Below are 26,143 nucleotides of genomic sequence, written 5' to 3' on the forward strand. Positions count from 1 at the left end.
TGGATTATCATATGCAATTTTTGTAGTTTCTTTACCTTCTCCAAAAATGTGGACGATAATTTCAAGAATTCCTTTCCCTTTTTAAAAACTTGGACTATCATATGCAATTTATGGAATTTATTTCCCTTCTCCAAAAAAATGGTCTATCATATGCAATTTCTAAAATTTCTTAACGTTCTCTAAAAACGTGGACTATTATATCCAATTGATCAAATTTCTGTCACTTCTCCAAAAACCTGGTTAGTCATATGCAATTTATGGAATTTATTTCCCTTCTCCAAAAATGTGGTATATCATATGCAATTTCTGGAATGTCTTACCCTTCTCCAAAAACATGGACTATCATATGAAATTTATCGAATTTCTGCCACTTCTCCAAAAATGTGGTCTATCATATGTAATTGATGGAATTTTTTCCCTTCTCCATAAACGTTGATTATCATATGAAATTTCTGGAATTTCTTTCCCTTCTCCAAAATTGTGGTTTATCTTATGCAATTTATGGAATTTCTTCTGCTTCTCCAAAAACATTGACTATCATATGCAATTACTGAAGTTTCTTTCTTTCTTTTCTCCAAAAACATTGACTATCATATGGAATTTCTGGAATTTCTTTCTCTTCTCCAAAAACATGGACTATGATATGCAATTATGGAATTTCTTTCCCTTCTCCAAATACATGGACTATCATCTGAAATTTTTGAAATTTCCTTACCTTATCCAAAAACGTTGACTATCACATGCAATTTTTAGATTTTTTGTACCTTCTCCAAAAACGTGGACTATCATATGCAATTTCAGGAATTCCTTTCCCTTTTTAAAAACATGGACTATTATATGAAATTTATGGAATTTCTTTCCCCTCTCAAAAAATGCGGTCTATCATATGCAATTTCTAGAATTTCTTAACGGTCTTCTAAAACATGGACTATCATTTACAGTTTATCAAAATTCTGTCACTTCTCGAAAAATGTGGTCTATCTTATGCAATTTATGGAATTTATTTACCTTCTCCATAAGTGTGGACTATCATTTGCAATTTCGGCAATTTCTTTCCCTTCTCCAAAAACGTGTACTATCATATGCGATTTATGGAACTTTTTTCCTTCTCCGAAAACGTGATCTATCCTATGCAATTTAGGGAATTTTTTCCCTTCACCATAAACATGGACTATCTTAAGCAATATCTGGAATTTGTTTCCCTTCTCCAAGAACATGGACTATCATATGAAATTTTTGGAATTTCTTTTCCTAGTCAGAAAACGTGGACTATCACAGGCAATTTCTAAATTCTCTTTCTCTTTTCTACAAACCTGGACTATCATATTCAATTTCTAGAGTTTCATTCTCTCCTCAATAATCATGGACTTTCATATGCAATATATGGAATTTCTTTTCCTTCTCCAAAAATGTGGTCTATCATATGCAATTTTTGGAATTTCTTTCCCTTTCAAAAAAACGTGGACAGTCATATCAATTTTCTGGATTTTCTTTCCTTTATCCAAAAACATGGACTATCATATGCAATTTTTTTACTTCTTTACCTTATCCCAAAACGTGGACTATCATATGCAATTTCAAGAACTCCTTTCCTTTTTTAAATACATGGACTATGATATGCAATTTCTGGAATTTCTTTCCCTTCTTCAAAAAGGTGCTTTATCATATTCAATTTCTGGAATTTCTTCCGCTTCTCCAAAAACTTGGACTATCATATGCAATTACTGAAATTTCTTTCTCTTCTCAATAAACATGGACTATCATATACAATTACTGAAATTTTTTTCTCTTCTCCAAAAACATGGACTATCATATGCAGTTTTTAGAATTTCTTTCCCTTCTCCAAAAACGTGGATTATCATATGCAATTTCTGGCATTTCAATCCTTTCTCCTAAAACATGGACTATCATATGCAATTTTTGGAATTTTTGTACCTTCTCCAAAAACGTGGACTATCATATGCAATTTGAGAAATTCTTTTCCCTTTTTAAAAACATGGACTATAATATGCAATTTATGGAATTTCTTAACGTTCTCAAAAAAGTGGACTATCGTATGCAATTTCTGAAATTTCTTTCTCTTCTCCAAAAACTTGGACTATCATATGTAATTTCTGGAATTTCTTTCTCTTATCCATAAACATGGACTATCATATGCAATTTCTGGATTTTCTTTCCTTTCTCCAAAAACGTGGACTATCATATGCAATTTCTGGCATTTCTTTCCCTTCTCCAAATATGTGGTTTGTCATATGCAATTTTTGGAATTTCTTTACCTTCTCCAAAAATGTGGACTATCATATGTAATTTCAAGAATTACTTTCCCATTTAAAAAACATGGACTATCATATGAAATATATGGAATTTATTTCCTTTCTCCAAAAATATGGTCTATCATATGCAATTTCTAGAATATCTAGAATTTGTTTCCCTTCTCCAAAATCGTGGTTTATCATTTGCAATTTGTGGAATTTCTTCTGCTTCTCCAAAAACATGGACTATCATATGCAATTACTGAAATTTCTTTCTCTTCTCCAAAAACTAGACTATCATATGGAATTTCAGGAATTTCTTTCTCTTTTCCAAAAACGTTGACTATGATATGCAATTCTGGAATTTCTTTCCATTCTCCAAATACGTGGACTATCATCTGAAATTTTTGAAATTTCCTTACCTTATCCAAAAATGTTGACTATCACATGCAATTTTTAGATTTTTTGTACCTTCTCCAAAAACGTGGACTATCATATGCAATTTCAGGAATTCCTTTCCCTTTTTAAAAACATGGACTATTATATGAAATTTATGGAATTTCTTTCCCCTCTCAAAAAATGTGGTCTATCATACGCAATTTCTTGAATTTCTTAACGTTCTTCTAAAACATGGACTATCATTTACAGTTTATCAAAATTCTGTCACTTCTCGAAAAATGTGGTATATCTTATGCAATTTGTGGAAATTATTTACCTTCTCCATAAGTGTGGACTATCATTTGCAATTTCGGCAATTTCTTTCCCTTCTCCAAATACGTGTACTATCATATGCGATTTATGGAAATTTTTTTCCTTCTCCGAAAACATGATCTATCCTATGCAATTTAGGGAATTTTTTCCCTTCTCCATAAACATGGACTATCTTAAGCAATATCTGGATTTTTTTCCCTTCTCCAAGAACATTGACTATCATATGAAATTTTTGGAATTTCTTTTCCTTGTCCAAAAACTTGGATTATCATTGGCAATTTCTAAATTATCTATCTCTTTTCTACAAACCTGGACTATCATATTCATTTTCTAGAGTTTCTTTCTTTCCTCAAAAATCATGGACTATCATATGCAATGTATGGAATTTCTTTCCCTTCTCCAAAAACGTGGTCTATCATATGCAATTTTTGGAATTTCTTTCCCTTTCAAAAAATGTGGACAGTATTATCCAATTTCTGGATTTTCTTTCCCTGCTCTAAAAACATGGACTATCATCTGCAATTTTTTTATTTCTTTACCTTATCCCAAAACGTGGTCTATCGTATGCAATTTCAAGAACTCCTTTCCTTTTTTAAATACATGGACTATGATATGCAATTTCTGGAATTTCTTTCCCTTCTTCAAAAAGGTGCTTTATCATATTCAATTTCTGGAATTTCTTCCGCTTCTCCAAAAACTTGGACTATCATATGCAATTACTGAAATTTCTTTCTCTTCTCAATAAACATGGACTATCATATACAATTACTGAAATTTTTTTCTCTTCTCCAAAAACATGGACTATCATATGCAGTTTTTAGAATTTCTTTCCCTTCTCCGAAAACGTGGATTATCATATGCAATTTCTGGCATTTCAATCCTTTCTCCTAAAACATGGACTATCATATGCAATTTTTGGAATTTTTGTACCTTCTCCAAAAACGTGGACTATCATATGCAATTTGAGAAATTCTTTTCCCTTTTTAAAAACATGGACTATAATATGCAATTTATGGAATTTCTTAACGTTCTCAAAAAAGTGGACTATCGTATGCAATTTCTGAAATTTCTTTCTCTTCTCCAAAAACTTGGACTATCATATGTAATTTCTGGAATTTCTTTCTCTTATCCATAAACATGGACTATCATATGCAATTTCTGGATTTTCTTTCCTTTCTCCAAAAACGTGGACTATCATATGCAATTTCTGGCATTTCTTTCCCTTCTCCAAATATGTGGTTTGTCATATGCAATTTTTGGAATTTCTTTACCTTCTCCAAAAATGTGGACTATCATATGTAATTACAAGAATTACTTTCCCATTTAAAAAACATGGACTATCATATGAAATATATGGAATTTATTTCCTTTCTCCAAAAATATGGTCTATCATATGCAATTTCTAGAATTTCTTAACGTTCTCCAAAAACGTGGACTATTATATGCAATTTATCGAATTTCTGTCACTTCTCCAAAAACTTGCTTAGTCATATGCAATTTATGAAATTTATTTCCCTTCTCCAAAAATGTGGTATATCATATGCAATTTCTGGAATGTCTTACCCTTCTCCAAAAACATGGACTATCATATGAAATTTATCGAGTTTCTGCCACTTCTCCAAAAATATGGTCTATCATATGCAATTTCTGGAATATCTAGAATTTCTTTCCCTTCTCCAAAATCGTGGTTTATCATTTGCAATTTGTGGAATTTCTTCTGCTTCTCCAAAAACATGGACTATCATATGCAATTACTGAAATTTCTTTCTCTTCTCCAAAAACTAGACTATCATATGGAATTTCAGGAATTTCTTTCTCTTTTCCAAAAACGTTGACTATGATATGCAATTCTGGATTTTCTTTCCCTTCTCCAAATACGTGGACTATCATCTGAAATTTTTGAAATTTCCTTACCTTATCCAAAAATGTTGACTATCACATGCAATTTTTAGATTTTTTGTACCTTCTCCAAAAACGTGGACTATCATATGAAATTTTAGGAATTCCTTTCCCTTTTTAAAAACATGGACTATTATATGAAATTTATGGAATTTCTTTCCCCTCTCAAAAAATGTGGTCTATCATATGCAATTTCTTGAATTTCCTAACGTTCTTCTAAAACATGGACTATCATTTACAGTTTATCAAAATTCTGTCACTTCTCGAAAAATGTGGTATATCTTATGCAATTTATGGAAATTATTTACCTTCTCCATAAGTGTGGACTATCATTTGCAATTTCGGCAATTTCTTTCCCTTCTCCAAATACGTGTACTATCATATGCGATTTATGGAAATTTTTTTCCTTCTCCGAAAACATGATCTATCCTATGCAATTTAGGGAATTTTTTCCCTTCTCCATAAACATGGACTATCTTAAGCAATATCTGGATTTTTTTCCCTTCTCCAAGAACATTGACTATCATATGAAATTTTTGGAATTTCTTTTCCTTGTCCAAAAACTTGGATTATCATTGGCAATTTCTAAATTATCTTTCTCTTTTTTACAAACCTGGACTATCATATTCATTTTCTAGAGTTTCTTTCTTTCCTCAAAAATCATGGACTATCATATGCAATGTATGGAATTTCTTTCCCTTCTCCAAAAACGTGGTCTATCATATGCAATTTTTGGAATTTCTTTCCCTTTCAAAAAATGTGGACAGTATTATCCAATTTCTGGATTTTCTTTCCCTGCTCTAAAAACCTGGACTATCATCTGCAATTTTTTGATTTCTTTACCTTATCCCAAAACGTGGTCTATCGTATGCAATTTCAAGAACTCCTTTCCCTTTTTAAATACATGGACTATGATATGCAATTTCAGAAATTTCTTTCCCTTCTTTAAAAACGTGGTTTATCATATTCAATTTCTGGATTTTCTTTCGCTTCTCCAAAAACGTGGACTATCATGTGCAATTACTGAAATTTCTTTCTCCTCTCAAAAAACATGGACTATCATATACAATTTCTGGAAATTCTTTCTCTTCTCCAAAAACATGGACTATCATATGCAGTTTTTAGAATTTCTTTCCCTTCTCCAAAAACGTGGACTTTCATATGCAATTTCTGGCATTTCTTTCCTTTCTCCTAATACGTGGACTATCATATGCAATTTTTGGAATTTTTGTACCTTCTCCAAAAACGTGGACTATCATATGCAATTTCAGGAATTCCTTTCCCTTTTTAAAAACATGGACTATAAAATGCAATTTATAGAATGTCTTAACATTCTCCAAAAAAGTGGACTATGATATGCTATTTCTATTTATTAACGTTCTCCAAAAATGTGGACTATTATATGCTATTTATCGAATTTCTGTCACTTCTCCAAAAACTTGGTTAGTCATATGCAATTTATGGAATTTATTTCCCTTCTCCAAAAATGTGGTATATCATATGCAATTTCTGGAATGTCTTACCCTTCTCCAAAAACATGGACTATCGTATGAGATTTATCGAATTTATGCCACTTTTCCAAAAACGTGGTCTATCATATGTAATTGATGGAATTTATTTCCCTTCTCCATAAACGTTGACTATCATATGCAATTTCTGGAATTTCTTTCCCTTCTCCAAAAATGTGGTTTATCATATGCAATTTCTGGAATTTCTTCTGCTTCTCCAAAAAAGTGGACTATCATATGCAATTACTGAAATTTCTTTCTGTTCTCCAAAAACTGAACTATCATATGCAACTAGTAAGATACCCGTGCTTCCGCACGGGTAAATTTATTTAATATTGAATAAACTTTTATTAAATACGTATAAATTAATACTGAATGGTTTAATTATAAATGAAAAATATCATATAAATTCAATTATATTAAATAATCATATAAAAAAAATACTATAAGATGGAGATAATAAAAATGAAATATTAACATTTAAAAATAAAAATTATCTCTCAATTAATAGTAATTGTTGATTAAAATAAAATAGCTACTATGTTGATAATGACCCGTGAAATAAAAAAATTATTTGATGTGATATAAAATATATTTAAAAACAAATATAAAATAAACAATAATCATGGAAATTTAATTGTATTAAATAATAATAAAAAATCGTGAGATGGAGAAAAAAACAAAAATAAAGATATTATCTTTCAAATAAAGACAATGATTGATTAAAATAAAATAGACATTATGTTGATAGTGACTCGTGAGATAATAAATAAATAGAGAAAAAATTAAAATGAAAGTAAGAAAGTGTGAAAAAAATGTGAGAGAAATTTGAAATTTTAATTAAGATTAAAATTTAAAAATAGATTATTAATATTTTTTGTGATAATAAATAAATTAAGAAAAATTAAAATGAAAGTAAGAAAGTGTGGGAAAATGAAATGTAAAAGAAATTTGAAATTTGAAGTAAGAGAGAGAAGATGTGTGTTTGGGAGAAAAAGTTGAATCATAAATATGCAATGACACTTGGCAAAAAAGTTGATTTTCATTGGACAATAGAAAAGTGGTTGGGTGATTTTGTTAGTTACTATTTTGTCCAATTTGTAGTGTAATGTTTTTTAGTGAAAAGGGTAATTTTGACAGTTTGGTCAATTTCTTAGTAATAGATAGATAGTAGATTACTGAAATTTCTTTCCCTTCTCCGATAACATGGACTATGATATGAAATTCTGGAATTTCGGCTCCTTCTCGAAATACGTGGACTATCATCTGAAGTTTTTGGAATTTCTTTACCTTATCCAAAAACGTTGACTATCACATGCAATTTTTAGATTTTTTGTACCTTCTCCAAAAACGTGGACTATTGTACCACCCCATTTCTACCCGGCAATTATAATGCGGAAAATATCAGAGTATTTAAAAATTTCTAGACAAACAAATGAGGCGTTACATATTCATTAAGCAATAAATCACATCATCACATTTAGCGGATACATAGCACTTTCTTTAATCAATCAACAAATACTCAGCATATAATAGTTTTCAAAACAGAATAACTTCTTTCATTAGAACATGGCAGAATCATAGTTCTCAATTTTTAAATCAATAACATCTTATTCAGCTAAGATAAAATAATAAACAACAACATCATAACATCATAAATCGTTCCCCAGAGTGCTACGTATCAGAGCGACAACCAACTCGATTAACGGCAACTAGACTTCATACTTGAACACCTGCACGTTACCAATATAAAGGTAACGGAGAACAAGAGAAAAGGGTGAGATATCAAATCATATAAGTGAGTGCATGATAAGTTGTATATTAGGATCCAGGCATATATAGTTATCACATCGCAAGTATTAACATTGCTATACACTTCATCTATTCACTAACTCATAAATCTCATATACTTTACATCTCACAACAAGTCACAACAAATCATATTCTCATCAATTACATATCTCCCTCATTTACTTTACAAGCTAATTCACGATACATCACAAGTATAAAACACAGTTATAGTCCCAAAACATCACCGCATATAAGTCATACATTTAGTCACGAAACATCATATATAAGTCATACATTTAGTCACGAAACATCACATATAAGTCATACATTTAGTCACGAAACATCACATATAAGTCACACAGATATATTCAGTTAATTGTATTCACAAGTATTGATATCATCATTCTAGTCATCAATTCACATACATCCATCATTTAACAAGTCACGGAATATAATTATGATATAGTCACAAAACGTCACAGCTGTGAATCACATAAGACACATGGGACATGACTCATGTATATGCATGTTGTACCAATCGGAGCTTCAGCCCCCGTCACCAATTGCCATTTGGCCCGTCATGTTTGCCATAGTTTTCAGGCCGTCATGTTTGCCATAGTTTCCAGGCTGTCACAGAGTATGCATATGGAATTTGACTCGACAAACAAGACAACACAGCATACTCATCAAAATCACATATCGTCACGAGGCATAAGCCTATATCACAATCACATACCATTTATTCGAGGTAATTCACGTCACCATAATATTTCACCTTCATTTAGTCACAAAATCATAATCACAAATATATATAACATCACGTATTACAATTCATCACAAACATTGTCATGTTTCGACACATCAGCACAATTACTCCGTTTCACGAATTAACGAAGTCATCACAACAAATCGACACATTAAGCCAATTCAAGGATAGTCTTATAATCCTATATAAATTAGTCTTTGGTTTAATCACTAATCTATTACAACTAACTTGGATTATTCACATAGTATCAATTAATTAATCGGATATATTTCGCGTCAATACCGGTTATCTAATCTTCGATTAAATCATTAATATTCACGACTTTACCAAACCTCGAGTCATATTACCAAGTCCTTAAAACATAACTTAAACCGCTTAATTCGGGCACAATTCTATTCCTTACCGGTTATCCAATCATTCGGTTAAATACTCAAGATATCGTAATATACCGATAAACCGAATAGTTAATCAAAGTTCAAGTATATTCCAATTAATTAGACTTATTGAAAGTTAGTTCAACCATTAATTTAATCGACCGACTAATATCACAATTTTGACAAAATAACACCACCACATTAATGTACTAATTAAGCTTAGCTACCACGTCAATTTTCATCAAATTCCGGACAACTAATTATACCGCTTATTTCGGCTATTTTGATCAAACGGGAATTTTTTGCATTTTAATAGTTCTATAACTGTTTCTAATTATATAACATTTCATAATCATGTTTCATTTTTATCAAAAACATACATACCACATATTTGATAACTAGTTCATTAATAATATTTTTAATCATATTTCATTTCTATTAAAAACATACATAGCACATAATTGTTTCATTAATAATATTTTTTTAGATATTAGATAGATCAGACTAAACTTCTCAATTCCAATACAAGCACATAGTAAGCACATAGTATATGCTTATAGCATATGAAGAAACACACTGTCGACCGTCAATTCAAGGTTCCGGCCATCGCCATATGGATGTGGCTCCGTCGCTACCTTTTCTTATTTATTTCTTATTTCGATACTCCTATATTCAAACCATACATTTAATTGTAGTCTCGGGTTCAATAACGTACGCCCAATATTCCTAGCATCATAAATTTATCAACACAAACAGCAATGGCAGAAACTCGGTTATCAATTCACGGTAACAATTTAACACAGCAACAAATAACCTAAATCCCTAATCTCCAACATACAATTGTTCATAAGCCCTATTATAGAAAGAGAACCCTACCCTTACCTTATTCAATTGAAGCAACTCAATGGGTCTCCGATTGCACTTCCGATTGGGCACCGTGAATGGAATCTCTAAGCTGGTTCCTCTTGGCTTGCCTCCTTCTCTTCAAACTTCTTTTCTACAAAATGATAACACTACACTTCATATCTCTAAAACCCTCATTTTTATTATTTCAATGTCTTCACAACCAATTTTAGGCCCAATAAGTCTAATAACTCAAAATGACCAATATATCACTTTTAATAATATTCCATCAAAATAATAAATTCCGACTTGTAACTAATATTATTCTTAATATTATTTTCCGACTATCCGACTTTAATTTAATAATTCTAAATACGCTCTTAAATAACACCGACAATCCAAATTCGACCAATATATCATATTTCCGGTCTAATCTTAATTACTCAGAAAATTCCCAAAACTTCAAATATTATTCCAATAATATTTCTAATACTGAAAATACAAAAACTCTTGATTAAATATCAATCCGCTATCCAGAACTAATACAGACTAAATCATCTCAAAATACGAAAACTTCATTAAACAATCTGAACGTCTAGATTAAGCGAATAATCGAATTTTCGGACGTTACAACTATCATATGCAATTTCAGGAATTCCTTTCCCTCTTTAGAAACATGGACTATTATATGCAATTTATGGAATTTCTTTCCCTTCTCAAAAAATGTGGTCTATCATATGCAATTTCTGGAATTTCTTAACGTTCTTCTAAAACATTGACTATCATTTACAGTTTATCAAAATTCTGTCACTTCTCAAAAAACATGGTCTATCTTATACAATTTATGGAAATTATTTACCTTCTCCATAAGTGTGGACTATCATCTCCATTTCGGCAATTTCTTTTCCTTCTCAAAAAACGTGTACAATATGCAATTTATGGAACTTTTTTTCCTTCTCCTAAAACGTGATCTATCCTATGCAATTTAGGAAATTTATTCCCTTCTCCATAAACATGGACTATCTTAAGCAATATCTGGAATTTTTTCCCTTCTCCAAAAACATGGACTATCATATGTAATTTCTAGAATTTCTTTTCCTTGTCCAAAAATGTGGACTATCATAGGCAATTTCTAAAATCTCTTTCTCTTTTCTGGAACCTGGACTATCATATTCAATTTCAAGAATTTGTTTCTCTCCTCCAAACCATGGACTATCATATGCAATGTATGGAATTTCTTTTCCTTCTCCAAAAACGTGGTCTATCATATGCAATTTTTGGAATTTATTTCCCTTTAAAAAAACGTGGACAGTCATATCCAATTTCTGGATTTTCTATCTCTTCTTCAAAAACATGGACTATCATATGCAATTATTTGATTTCTTTACCTTATCCCAAAACGTGGACTATCATATGCAATTTCAAGAACTCCTTTCCCTTTTTAAATACATGGACTATTATATCCAATTTCAGGAATTCCTTTCCTTTCTCATAAAATGTGGTTTATCATATTGAATTTCTGGAATTTCTTAACGTTCTCCAAAAACGTGGACTATCATATGCAATTTCTGAAATTTTTTCACTTCTCCAAAAACATGGACTATCTTATGCAATTTCTGGAATTTTTATCTCTCTTCATAAACATGGACTATCATATGCAATTTCTGGAATTTCTTTCCTTTCTCCAAAAATGTGGACTATCATATGCAATTTTTGGCATTTCTTTCCCTTTTCCAAATACGTGGATTGTTATATGCAATTTTTGGAATTTCTTTACCTTCTCCAAAAATGTGGACTATCATATGTAATTTCAAGAATTCCTTTCCCATTTTAAAAACGTGGACTATCATATGCAATTTATGGAATTTATTTCCCTTCTCCAAAAATATGGTCTATCATATGCAATTTCTAGAATTTCCTAACGTTCTCCAAAAACGTGGACTATTATATGCAATTTATCAAATTTCTGTCACTTCTCCAAAAACCTATTTAGTCATATGCAATTTATGGAATTTATTTCCCTTCTCCAAAAATGTGGTATTTCATATGCAATTTCTGGAATGTCTTACCCTTCTCCAAAAACATGGACTATCATATGAAATTTATCGAATTTCTGCCTCTTCTCCAAAAACGTGGTCTATCATATGTAATTGATGGAATTTATTTCCCTTCTCCATAAACGTTGACTATCATATGCAATTTCTGAAATTTCTACCCCTTCTCCAAAAACGTGGTTTGACATATGCAATTTCTGGAATTTCTTCTGCTTCTCCAAAAACGTGGACTATTATATGCAATTACTAAAATTTCTTTCTGTTCTCCAAAAACTGGACTATCATATGCAATTACTGAAATTCCTTTCTCTTTTTCAATAACATTGGACTATGATATGCAATTCTAGAATTTCTTTCCCTTCTTCAAATACGTGGACTATCATCTGAAATTTTTGGAATTTCTTTACCTTATCCAAAAACGTTGACTATAACATGCAATTTTTAGATTTTTTGTACCTTCTCCAAAAACGTGGACTATCATATGTAATTTCTGGAATTCCTTTCCCTTTTTAAAAACATGGACTATTATATGTAATTTATGGAATTTCTTTCCCTTCTCAAAAAATGTGGTCTATCATATGCAATTTTTGGAATTTCTTAACGTTCTTCTAAAACATGGACTATCATTTACAATTTATCAAAATTCTGTCACTTCTCGAAAAATGTGGTCTATCTTATGCAATTAATGGAAATTATTTACCTTCTCCATAAGTGTGGACTATCATCTGCAATTACGGCAATTTCTTTTCCGTCTCCAAAAACGTGTACTATCATATGTAATTTATGGAACTTATTTTCCTTCTCCTAAAACGTGATCTATCATATGCAATTTAGGGAATTTTTTTCCCTTCTCCATAATCATGGACTATCTTAAGCAATATCTGGAATTTTTTCCCTTCTCCAAAAATATGGACTATCCTATGTAATTTTTAGAATTTCTTTTCCTTGCCTAAAAATGTGGACTATCATAGGCAATTTCTAAAATCTCTTTCTCTTTTTTAGAAACCTGGACTATCATTTTCAATTTCTAGAATTTCTTTCTCTCATCCAAAATCATGGACTATCATATGCTATGTATGAAATTTTGTTCCCTTATCTAAAAACGTGATCTATCATATAAATGTTTTTTTTTTAAAGTAGAGAAATTTATCTTTAACCAAAAATACTCAAATAACGTTAGTTTAAAACTTAAGTATAACATTAAATCTATCTCATTAGCATATAAATTAATGAATTTAATAAAAACATGGGGATTTAAATAATGAATTTACACCACTTCTATTTGTTCACTGGAAATTTTCGCCCAAATACTTTATCAACTACACCTTTTTGAGATTTTCAAAGAGAAAAAAAATAAACTAAATCTTGATTTGGTCTTTAAGATTACACTAACGCCTCTAATACACTTTAGCTCATTTATGCTAAAGTGGCATTTCCAATAACCCTAAATTCACATGGAAGAAACAAATGCAAGATAAAAATATTTATTTTATTTTTTTTAGAATTTTCTAAGATCACAAAAAACATATATTTATATAAATTTCAAATCATTGTCAATTATACATAAGTATTGACGCAATCTCAATCATTCATTTAAACATTTTAAATCAAAAAGAAAATTAGCCTACCAAATTTTCGTGGCTGTCTGCTATAAAAATCCAATACCCCAAATATTATATAAAATTGGTGTTCGTGAAAATACCCACTTAATTTTATGAAAATCTAGTTTAAAAATACTTGCTAGACATTTATGTTTTCCTTCTATACGTATTGGTGTCGTATCGGAGCGTATCGGACACGATACAGCTTAGTTTTTGAAGTATCCGTGCTTCGTAGATGACAACTATTGAAGGAAAACTATTCAGGGTCAGAAGGGGATTACTTACAACACCAAGTCGCACTGTGGAAGTACTATAAATCAGTCATGAAAGTCGTATATTGAAAAGTAATAAGGATGGATAATTTACCTACTAGATTGGCTTTGAAGAATATGATAGAGTTAAAAAATGCGGTTGTTAGAGGGTGGTCCAAAGTATTGAAAAAAAAAAGACTCCCAGGGAGCTCTTAATTGCATCATGAATGAGACTTTCATGCCATGGGTGCTACTGAGTAAATGGCCTAATTGCAAGATTTTTTTTGGATAATTAAAGTGTTAGACTCATATTTATAGTGAAGGTAACATCTGTGCGACTTGCTAATTAGGGTCATACGATCGTGGATTTTTTTTTTTTGCTATTCGCACTGGTTTCGACCCATCACAGGTGGGCCTCTAATCCAGCTCGTGCGTAGAGGCATGCGCACTGGTCAAGCAAGATTGTTCCAGCTGAGAATCGATTTAATAGTGGGATTCGATTTCTCATTTTATTAAAGAAGAGTTTGATAAAGATAGGTTGAAGGTGCCTAATTATCAATTTGCTTAATTTTAATCTTTGAAGACCGGAAAATAATTGGACATGTTGGAAGGTAGGCCATCACATGTTAAGGCCTTTTTTTAGTTCTTTTCTCCCGATTATTTTAGTTGGTTGATTTTCTCTAATTCAGGGGATACACCGTAAAAAAATACACAAATGATATGTGTTGGCTTGGGTCAAGAAAAGAAGAAAAAGTAATTATTAAATATTAAAAAAATAAAATAGTATAATTATATGGTGTAAGTGTCATATTTGTATTTAAGAATAACGTTTCTCATTTCATAAATGTGGCTATAATTAGGCTTTTCTTTAATGTTTAGGCTTTTTATAAGCCTATTTAGTTAAAAATGTGGCCTCAATAGGCATGCAACATAGCCCGTACCTGCGGAGATCCACCCAAATCCGCCCCAAATTGGATGGAGTCTTTGACTGGGTTTGAGTTTTCTCCGATTATAAAATATGGGGATAGGTCGAGTCATTGAGACACTAGTATCCACCCAGAGCCCGCTCCGCTTATTTCATTATGTATTTTATTATTTAATTTGGATAACTTAGAATATTAAATATGTAGTCAACTTTTTGATATTTTAATTTGTATTTACTATTTAAAATATTTGAAATGAATGTATGAAAATTTTTGAGATTATTTTATTTTATTATTTGTAATGTAATTTAATGTTGAAAAGAATGAATATGTTTATTTTAAAAATTTTATTTCACTAATGGATGGTGGCGGGACAGAGATATCTGAATTCAACCCGAACCCGTTTAGGACGAGTTTAATTTTTTTCATCCCCGTTGAGATTTGGGGTGGGAAATGGGTTTTTTTTAGGGATTCATATTTGGGTTTGGGGGAGGTAAAAATCGTCTCCGACCCGCCCCGTTGCCATGCCTATGCCTCAGGCCACAAAAAGTCTTTTAAGCCTATCGGATCGGCCTATATAAATATGAACAATTTCATTATTATAATTATTTGTATTTTGTACTTTGAATTAAAATACAAAAATAAAACTCGGTTATCTTGAAAAACTTATTAGAATAGCCTGAAAACACTTTATGAACTTTGTCAAAAGTTATTTTCATAAGTTTTCCTAAACAAATAGTCTCACGGTACTTATGGTAATAGGTAAGCTTAAATAATTCAATGCAAACAAACTTTAGTATTAGTGATCTTTTAGTTTCTTAGTCTATAAAAACATTAACTGAATTGCTTATTTATATATGTTCAAATAAAATAGGCTTTTAAGTAGGCTAGTAGGTCAATCAGGCCTTAAAAAGGCCAGACTCAGGCCCAAAAATAAGCCTATGATAGGCCACAGACCAGACTTAGGCTCTGATATTTTTAGCAAACCAGACTCAGGCTTGGCAAAGTCTAACTCATATGAGAGTGGTTAGGTGTCCAACAATTCCATCTTTTTTGGGGGATTACATTCCTATTAGAGATGTTTCATGTTGTGGACATCGTCCTCTAGTATCTGATTATGGTGGTGTAATTCGTCCATGGCATCACGCATCTCTGCCAGGGCTTCAACATCATCGTTACCGCTGGTACCTTTTGGCATAAGGGATAGAGTTCTCTTGTTAACCATTGCTGAAAGTGGCTAGGTGTTGGAATAAAGGATAACAATGAGTAGGGTAATGGTGATAAAGAAGGTGTAGCCCATTTTAGTTTTACCAGTGCCCCCACATTAGGCGCTATTGTACTGGTCAAAAAGTACAAGTGTGTGTGTTTCTACTGCAAGGGTATGGGGACTCAAAGGCCTTAGTAAGTATATTATGTGGTATGGCGGTTAGGGCTTACCCACGACACCGAGAAGTATGGTGGTGTTTTTTGGTGGTTTAGAGATTCTGCTCATGTGAGGTGAGAGGCTTTGTTATTAAGTGGTGCACTTAAGATTTGTTTCTTTTCCTCCATGGGAGAGAAATATTTATAGAGGCCTTTTAGGCCTAGGGCTTAGGTAACCCCTAGGGGAGACATTCACGCCCTAATGATCAAGAGAGGTTGTTAACCACCTAATATATAAGGTATAGTGGCAGACTCCCTATCCTTTTATTAACGTCGTGAGTGGGGAGACATTCACGCCCTAATGATCAAGAGAGTCTTAAGGATATCTCCTAGGCGGTACTTTTCTTGAGTGAGAGCGTAATTGTTTAGGACACTCAAGAATATAACACTACAATACCATATAATCTGGAAAATTATATGAGTAACATGGTACTATGCTTTCCACATTGGTACCCTATCAATGTATTTCTCCACTCTTCAACTCAAGCCACCTCTTACATTTATGGGTCATAATCAATGGAGAATTACGACTTATCATTTCTCTCCTATATGATGACGACATTTACTCATTTGAATTATAAACCCTATTAATGTATTTCTCCCCTCGTTAATTCAAGTCACCTCTTACTTTTGAGGTTTATAGTCAATAGAGAATTAGGAGTTAACATACTTTTACACTTGGATCTTATACCTTAAAACTTCCCCCCTCTACTTGTAGACTCAATTTACTCTTTACACTGGAGGCTCTCTTTGCGAGAAGGTGAAAAGTTATTATAGTTTATCACAATTTACATTCAATACATAATTCTCAATTTTACTTTATCACAAGATATAGAGACACAATCACAAACCATCTTATTTATATCTAGAACCACAATTTAAGGAGTCAATGATGCATAAAAATCATAACATGGATTCACATAATTACGATTATAGTCACTAACAACTTGAAGAAGTAATAACTACAAACACCTAGAAACTTAGCATGAAATTAAATTAGGAAATTTCTTTACCCACCTCTCTCTTTTCTTGGTCACCTCTGGTGAAAAATCCAAAATACCCTCACTTCGGAAATGCATTTCCGAAACGCTTATTTTTTTTTTCAAAATTTGTCTTATTTCGGAAATACACTTCCGAAAATACGAAAAAAAGGTGTTTTCGGAGATGCATTTCCGAAAACACCCCTTTTTTGGGTTTTCGGAAATGCATTTCCGAAAACACCTTTTTTTTGGGAGGGGGTGTCTTCGGATATACACTTCCGAATTTTTTTTGGGAGGGGTGTCTTCGGATATACACTTCCGAAATATTCCAAGACCAAATTGGTCTTGGAATGTTTCGGATATACACTTCCGAAAGAATTCAATAATTATTAAAAAATTAAAATCAAGGTGAATCAATACAATTAATAGGTATAAAATCAAGGTGAATCAATACAATTAATAGATATAAAATTTCCTAAACAATTTTAAAGTTAAAAATTATTTTACTAACTTATATAAATCAAAAACATCTTAATTTCATAAGTAAATTTTGAATTATTTAAAATTAAATATAATATATAAATATAAATATAATATATATATTATAAATTAAAACAGTCATTGTTTTAATTTTTATAATTATTATATAAATGTATAAATATATTTATAATTAATATATAATAATTATTATATAAATATATAATAATTTTTATAAATATATAATTATTATTATAATTATTATATAAATATATAGATATATAAATTAAAACACTCATTTTTTAAAATTATTTTTGTAAATATATAAATATATAATAATTATTATAAATATATAAATATATAAATAAAAAATTATAACTCATTTTGTAAGTGAAATTATTTTAATTTATTTAATTAAACTTATTTTAAATTTTAAAATATGAATCAAAATAGAAATATATAATAATTATTATTCATAACTCATAAATTATATCAAAATATATAATAATTATTATTCATTACTCATAAATTATATCAAATTTATGATAATTGAATTAATTAATATCCTAAAATTAATTTTTGGGATTTTTTAAGTTTTTTTTTTTGTTGTTTCGGAGATGCATCTCCGAATTAGTCAAAATCCCAATTTTTGGGATTTTTTCGGAAATGCACTTCCGAAGTCTGGAAAAATTTAGAAAAAAAATATTTCGGAAATGCATTTCCGAAGCGGGGTAAAATGGGGTTTTCGCTGGGGGTGACCCCCATAGGGAGGTGGGTAAAGAAAAAATCTTAAATTAAAAGTTATGATATTTTAAAAGAGAAAAGCTATTTCTACACCCATTTTTAACACCTACACCGTAAAACACAACAAAATACATACAAATTTCATTTTTTAATAGTTTATGTTGCATTGGTTTGTGTGAAAGAAAATTTTGCTTTGATGGTTTATATGGTGTATGATACAGTGTAGTCAAATATGGTGTATGGATAGCAAAGCTCATCTTAAAAACATGGAATCAGCTCAATTTAATTACAAGTATACATATATTATCACATGTATTGGTGAGAAATCACCCAACATATTAATAATATTTCTATTTCTCATTTTAGACTCAATCTATCAATTAAACATTTAATTCATTAAATCTCTTTCATTAGGGTTCATAAATTGGCTAAAATCTAGATAAAATTTAGAAATAGTACATTTTCATTCGGCTTAGATACACAATATATATGTTTAAGATTCAATCAGCTCACCCTTACCACCACCACCACCACCACCACCCCCCCCCCCCCCCCCCCCCCCTCTCTCTCTCTCCAACCAAAATGACTCGTTGCTATACAATTATAAAGACATTATCAAAATCAAGTTTTAGAAAAAAAAAAGAATAATATTACATAAAGATGTGAAAAAATTGCATAAAGTGATTTTGATGAATGAATTAGGTATCCAAGACATACCTTTTGGCACAATGTAGATTAGAATCTCCATAGAAAAATTTAAAATTAAAAAGGAGATAACATTAGTTGAAAAGGTAATGAAGACAATTATCCTTATCTAGGATAATAAAAACATTTGTACAAAAGAGTCTTGGTGAAGGAGTTAGGATTCCTAAACATACGTATTATTGTGGTGGAACATTAAAGAAGGAAACAAAGATTTCACCCCATAAGGAAGATATGGTAAAAGATTTAACATTCAAATAAAAAAAAAAAAAAAAAAAAGATAAATCTTATGAGTATAATAGATATTAACGGTGGAATACATGTTAGAAGATGTGTTAAACTTCAAAGGGTTTCCACAACCAAGTATTAACAAAGATGAATCATGACTTCAATGAATTTCAATGGTGTAAAAATCAATAGTGAACATGGTCTCCTAACTTCACGCTTAGTAATCACTTAATACAAGGCTCATAAACAAAATAACTAGGGATGGCAGGGGACACTCAAATCTACGGAATTCATTCGCACCCAAAGCTGAGTCAACAGGTGAAAATTTAAATGGACTAGATTTGGGTTTGAGTTTGGATGTCACCCGATATTTCGGGTACTGGTTTGGATAGTGTGAAACTCGCACCCGAAACCCGAAATCACGCTCGCTTAGACTTGAAATTTCAAAGTTATTGTTATATTTTATGTGTTTTGTTGTGGGTTCGGATGAAAAAACCCGAACCTAATGGGTGTGGGCATGAATGATATTTTATCACCCAAATAGTCTTTGTGCTTGGGTTCGAGCTCAAGTGATGATTTCAAATGCAGATTTGAGTAGTGTGAAACCCGCACCCGACCCTACTTGATGTGATTCCTAAAAATAACCATATCAACCCTCAATTTTTTTCAACCAATGGTTACTAAAAATGGATGGAAACACATTATTTCATGCATGCAAGTCTATCCTGCATACAAATGAAATGAGTCACAAAATGTGATTTCTTCTATTTTTGTAAGGCACCTTATGGTCTTAATCTTCCAATAACTAATTCTAATGATTTTAAAGACAAATATATGCCCTTAAGATCTATGATTCCTTATCTAAAATTCTAAGAACACTCATATGGATTTCAAAGTGTTACACAATTCAATAATATAATATTTTTATTAAATCATACATATTCAAGTGTTATTGTTAATAAGGACAATAATAACAAGTAAACATCATTTTGTAACTAGCTTGAGACCACGTCTTACAGGTCATAAATACACGATATCAAAGATACTTGATATTAATATATGTGATATTATAAATATGTGATATTATAGATATTCAATATTAAGTCAATGCACAAATATATTAAGTTAAGAGTAATATGTCTGTCAGATTGACTCAATATGAGAATGATTTATAGTAGTTATAATATAACTGACTATTATGATTACCATAATGAATAGTCTTTTGATGTAAGGTCACTATGATTCTTACATGTTCAAGTTGTTATAAGCTTAAATGTTATCAAATATGATTTGTAACTCATGTAAATAGTTGTTTGTCTTACGATGAATATGTCGAGTTGTGTGAGTGATGTATAAATATTTTATCTCTTCTACATAATAAGATCAGTGTATTAGGTTTATTGATAGAAAAAGAAGTAAAAAATATGTGATGTTGCTTGAATGAGCCAATATATGATATTACATACCTTCGAGTTTACACATATACTTAGATATTGAGAAACGTGATGAGTTTGTTTCAATGAGATTGAGATAATAAATTTATGTCCCGAATTCAACTGATGCTTTTGGGCGAAAGGTTATAAATACACAATCATACTAGTAAGGCATGTTAAAATCATATCATCTATTTTCTCACGATGTAGTTAATAATGCATTTTAGATGACAATATTATTTATAATATTTTTACATTATATAATATATTAAATAAGGATAAATATGTTTTTTGTCCCTTTAAAATAATCAAATCGTGTTTTTGATCTCTATAAAAAATGATATGTTTTAGTCCTTACAAAATTATTATGTATATAGTTTTAGTCTGTACTCTTAAATCAAAGTGAATTTTTTAATGATTATTTTTAAGTTATATTTAGAACGTTATAAAAAGTTTCTAAAAAAAAACTCAAAATTTGATTTCTAACTTGAGATTTTCATTACTTTTATAATTATAATTTTAAATTTTAAAAATTTATTTTTAATTCTTTTCATTTTTAAAAATTTTAAATTTTTATAAATAACCATTTTACAGTATTTTAAACATATATGAAAAAAAACTATTTAAAAATTTAAAAATTAAGGGGTAATTAAACAATTTTTAAAATTTTAGAAAATAATATAGACTAAAATTGCATGCATAAAAATTTTGTAGGATCAAAATATATCATTTTTTAATAAAGATTAAAAATAAAATTTAAAACATTTATAAGGAAAAAAACATATTTCAGCCTATTAAATATTATTTCTAATTCACTGAGAACAATACACACAAGCAAAATGATTAGTATAACGAATTATTAATTAATATAACTTTAATTTAATCAAAATTAATTTTATTAAATATCTTAATACTATTTGAGGCGTTTCTCACAAAATTGTTGGGCTAATATATATATAATCTAATTTATTAACTTCACAGCGGATTTGTTGGGCTAACATATGGGCCACAAAATTTGAGGCGTTTCTCACAAAATTGAAATATACTAATCTTGTTAGCTATTGTTCCATAAATCTCTTTAGAGTTGTCATCATCACTAATGACTTTTACCAGTTTTAAGAACCATGACTATAGTTTCTTAGAGCATCTCCAACCGTGAATCTATTTTTGGGTTCCTTGTAGGACCTATTAAGCCACGCCAGCTTGAAGCAACTCAACTAAATTTTATCTCCAATGGTGCAACTCTGAAGAACCCATATTAGGTCCCACAATTTTACTTTAGTTATTAATATTTTATTCATATTAAATTTTATAGTAATTAAAATAATAATTTAAATTATTTAAATTAAAATTGATATAAAATAAATAAAATTCAAATTGAACTTATAATTTAAAATGATAATTAATATTAATCTCAAATACATGACATATAATTAAAAACAATAAAAATAAATAACATCACATAATAAATTAAACTTAAACTTCATCATCTACATGTCCAAAACGTTCCCAAATATACTCGACTAAATTTCCTTGAAGTTGACGATGAACTTGTTTTTCTCGAATACTTGCTCTTCTTTGTAGTCTTGTTGCAAGATTCGGATGAGGACCGCTAAATGTTTCGGTTGTTGAGTTGTTGTCATCCACATTATCATAAGAATAATCAAAATTACCTCCATATGTACGTCGTTCGTCTTCAACAATCATGTTGTGCAATATGATGCATGCATATATGGTATGCTTGAGGGTGTCCATGTGCCAAGCACGTGCTGGGCCACGTATAATTGCAAATCGAGGTTGAAGCACTCCAAATGCCCGCTCCACGTGACTCTCCCATTTGTAAAAGATGTTCAACATCAGTGTTGTTAGGCTTTCTCAAATACTCAGCCCCAAATACAGCATTCACGCCCTGAACGAATCTTTGTAAGCACTCAATTGAAGTGCTTTCACCGATTCGAACATACTCGTCTACAATGTCAGCAGCAGACCCATACGCCAACATACGAATAGCAGATGTACATTTCTGCAATGGTGAAAGACCCATTTTACCAGTTGCATCGACCCTCATTTGGAAATATTCATCATGATTTCCAAGGGCATCTACAATTCGAAGAAATACATGCCTATGCATTCTGAACCTTCTTCGGAATTGAACATCTGTGTATACTGGATTTTCCGAGAAGTAGTCATTGAACAATCGATTATGCCCTTCTTCACGACCTCGATCTATCGTTGTTCTTTTCTTTGGCCTAGAGGAACTTCCAGATTGAAGTTCATTCTGAGGCTCTTGTTCTTCATCACTGTCGTCCATAAATTCTTCTTCAACTAAGTCCCAAAATTCTTGATCGTAATTATCTGAATTGTCTGAATCCATTTTAGTAAATAATGAGAGAAGAATAAGATGAGAATGAGAAAATAATGACATAAGTGGTAGTATATATAATAGTTTGAATAACGGCTAGTTTGAATAACGGCTAGTTTGAATAACGGCTAGTTTGAATAACATAATATTTATTATAATTTAAAGTGGTACTAATGACCATGTTACATAGGTGTTGATAAATTAAAGTGGTACTAATGACCATGTTACATAGGTGTTGATAAATTAAAGTGGTACTAATTACCATGTTACATAGGTGTAGATACTAACTACATTCCATATTTTTTTTTCATCTTATTACAATATTTTTCATGAATATCTCGTTGACTATCGCTCATAGTAGAAGTGTCTTTCATCATTAGTTGCACTACCTTTAATTCTATCTCGTCCTCCTTACTTTGTGCTAGTCTTTCCATTAACATTGCTCTTTTATTCCTTGCATCTTGCGTTTCATTTGGAATTTCCTTTGCCTTACCCTTCCTTTTTGCTGCTTTTTGTCCCATTGGACGCTCCATTGGTGATGATGAGTTAAACTCATAACTTGAAGGTGTATTTGGGTTCTCCGATGATGCCTCACTAGCATATGTCTTTGTTATTTTTGAAGAACTTTCAATCGATTCTCCCATCCATTTAGGTTCATCTTTTAACAATCTCCATGCGTACTCAAGGTTGAATGTTGTACCTTGATCCTGAGCAAAAAATGCATTTGCAGCGACCATGACATCGTTCTCCGATGTCCCACTTTTCTTTCCATTAACAGCTTGTTTGTAACACCCAACAAATTTTTGAACCAAGCCATTTATTCGATGCCATCGACATTTTAATTGTCCCTTTAACTTTTCCCGCGATTCCCCACGATACTGGTTATAATTGGCAGCGACTCTTACCCAAAAACTCTCAGCCTTTTGATCAACTCCCACAATTGGATCCTTTGAAACATTGAGCCATGATTGGATAAGTAGTATATCTTCATCCCTTGTAAATTGCTCTCGAGATTTTTTTTTAACAACAACCCTTTCTTCATTTTCAGTACCAACTTGAGTAGAAAATGGTGGAACTTGAGTAGAAAATGGTGGAACTTGAGTAGAAAATGGTGAAACTTGAGTAGAAAATGGTGGCATCGGTGGAATTTGAGAATTTTGAGGATTAGGATTTTGATAATTTTGCATGAAATTGAACATAGCTTGTTGATAATGAAAATGATTAGGATCCATTTGACCTAAACAATTGTAATTTGAAGTAAAAAAAATGAAAATTTGAATTAAAATGATGAAATTGTGAGAGAGAAAATTGAAATTGAAGAGAAAATATAAGTGTTGGTAAAATTTGTGTTGGTTAATTTTTTTCACAAAACTATATTTATAACTAAAAAATAACTAAAAAAAAAAGAAAAAAAAAAAGAAGCTAGCCGTTACCAACGGCTATTTTTATTATTAAAATCAAAAAAAATTTTGAAGAACCGTTACCTATTTATGCACTGATGGCCAGGTGGAGTTTCAAGGAAAGGAAAAAGTGGGCCCCAAAGCATTGCCATGCTGGCAAACTCTCCCTAAGAACCAGCGCTGGAGCTGCTCTTATGTAACACTTAACTTATAGGGTTGTCATCATTATTAATGACTTTTACGAAGTTTTAAAATCATGACAATAGTTTCTTATGTTATACTTAACTCTAATTATAAAGTTTTTGTTTATTCTCTCTATTTCAATTACTTTTTCTTTTTGCATAATCGCTATTGTCACTTTTTTATTTACATTTTAATTCAATAATAATAATATATGTTATTTTAAAATCATTTTATTAGTGATCGAATAATAATAGAATTTAATATCTAGAACCTTTGAATAGTAGAATTTTGGTGTAGTTTGGAGCAAATTTAAAGTAAAAACTCAAGTAATTCAAAGCTACGTGTAAATATATTTTAATTTAAGACTAAATTACAGTTTTAGTCCCCCTATTTTTGTGTTTTCATGATTTTAGTCCTCCTATTTTGTTTTTAAACACTTTTTGTCTCTCGTCTTCACTTTGGCTACAAAAACCGCTCATGTGTCACATTTTAAAATACGATTTTTTGTCCCTCATCATCACTTTTGATCCTCCATCCCCACTTGAGGATGAGTTACCTATTTTAAAATTACAAAAAAACATATTTTGAAAAAAATTACCTAAGTAACCAGGTTTGGGGGGTGCCCTACACATAGGAGCCACCCCCCATGGCGCCTATGACTAAAAAATTATACAATTGCGCCAACCCCATGGCGCCAATGTGCAAGCCCAAAATGGGCTTCCATGTGGGGTGGCGCCAATGTCCATTTGTATATTTTTTTCTAACATGTCAATAAGTCGACCCAACAACACACGTATCAGAACTGAAATGGATGATAATGAAAAAATGGTAAGAAAGTGTAGCATATGTTATCAAGTCGAGCATGATAAAAATAATTGTCCTAATCGTGGAGCAACCTCCACCAACCAATAATTGTATGTCATGTATTTGTATTTGTACTATATTTTGTGAAATCAACTAGACTTTATTTATTCCTGAAACATATTGGTGTTACAACTTAACAGACATAAACAAAGATTAAACAACAACAACACAAGCAACGCCTAAACAACAACAACACAAACAACTCTAAACAACAACAACAACAACACAAACAACGCTTGACAACAAACACGAAAATAAATTAACTACATTAAAATAACTACAATTTCACGCTATCACAACCATCAAAACGATATCATCTGTCTCATGCATCATGTTCATGACATCAATGTCTTTCTTAACTTCAACCCACCAACG

At 30.9% G+C, this 26,143-nt stretch overlaps 1 protein-coding gene across 1 annotated transcript; it reads right to left on the minus strand.

Moving 5' to 3' along the window:
- Positions 1-23,608: 23,608 nt before the first annotated feature.
- Positions 23,609-24,553, minus strand: LOC131596754 (glutathione S-transferase T3-like). Its single transcript, XM_058869497.1, has one exon. It carries the CDS (start codon positions 24,551-24,553, stop codon positions 23,609-23,611), a length of 945 nt encoding a protein of 314 aa, XP_058725480.1.
- Positions 24,554-26,143: the final 1,590 nt, after the last annotated feature.

The sequence above is a fragment of the Vicia villosa genome, linkage group LG4 (assembly GCF_029867415.1).
Source record: "Vicia villosa cultivar HV-30 ecotype Madison, WI linkage group LG4, Vvil1.0, whole genome shotgun sequence".
NCBI lineage: Eukaryota > Viridiplantae > Streptophyta > Magnoliopsida > Fabales > Fabaceae > Vicia > Vicia villosa.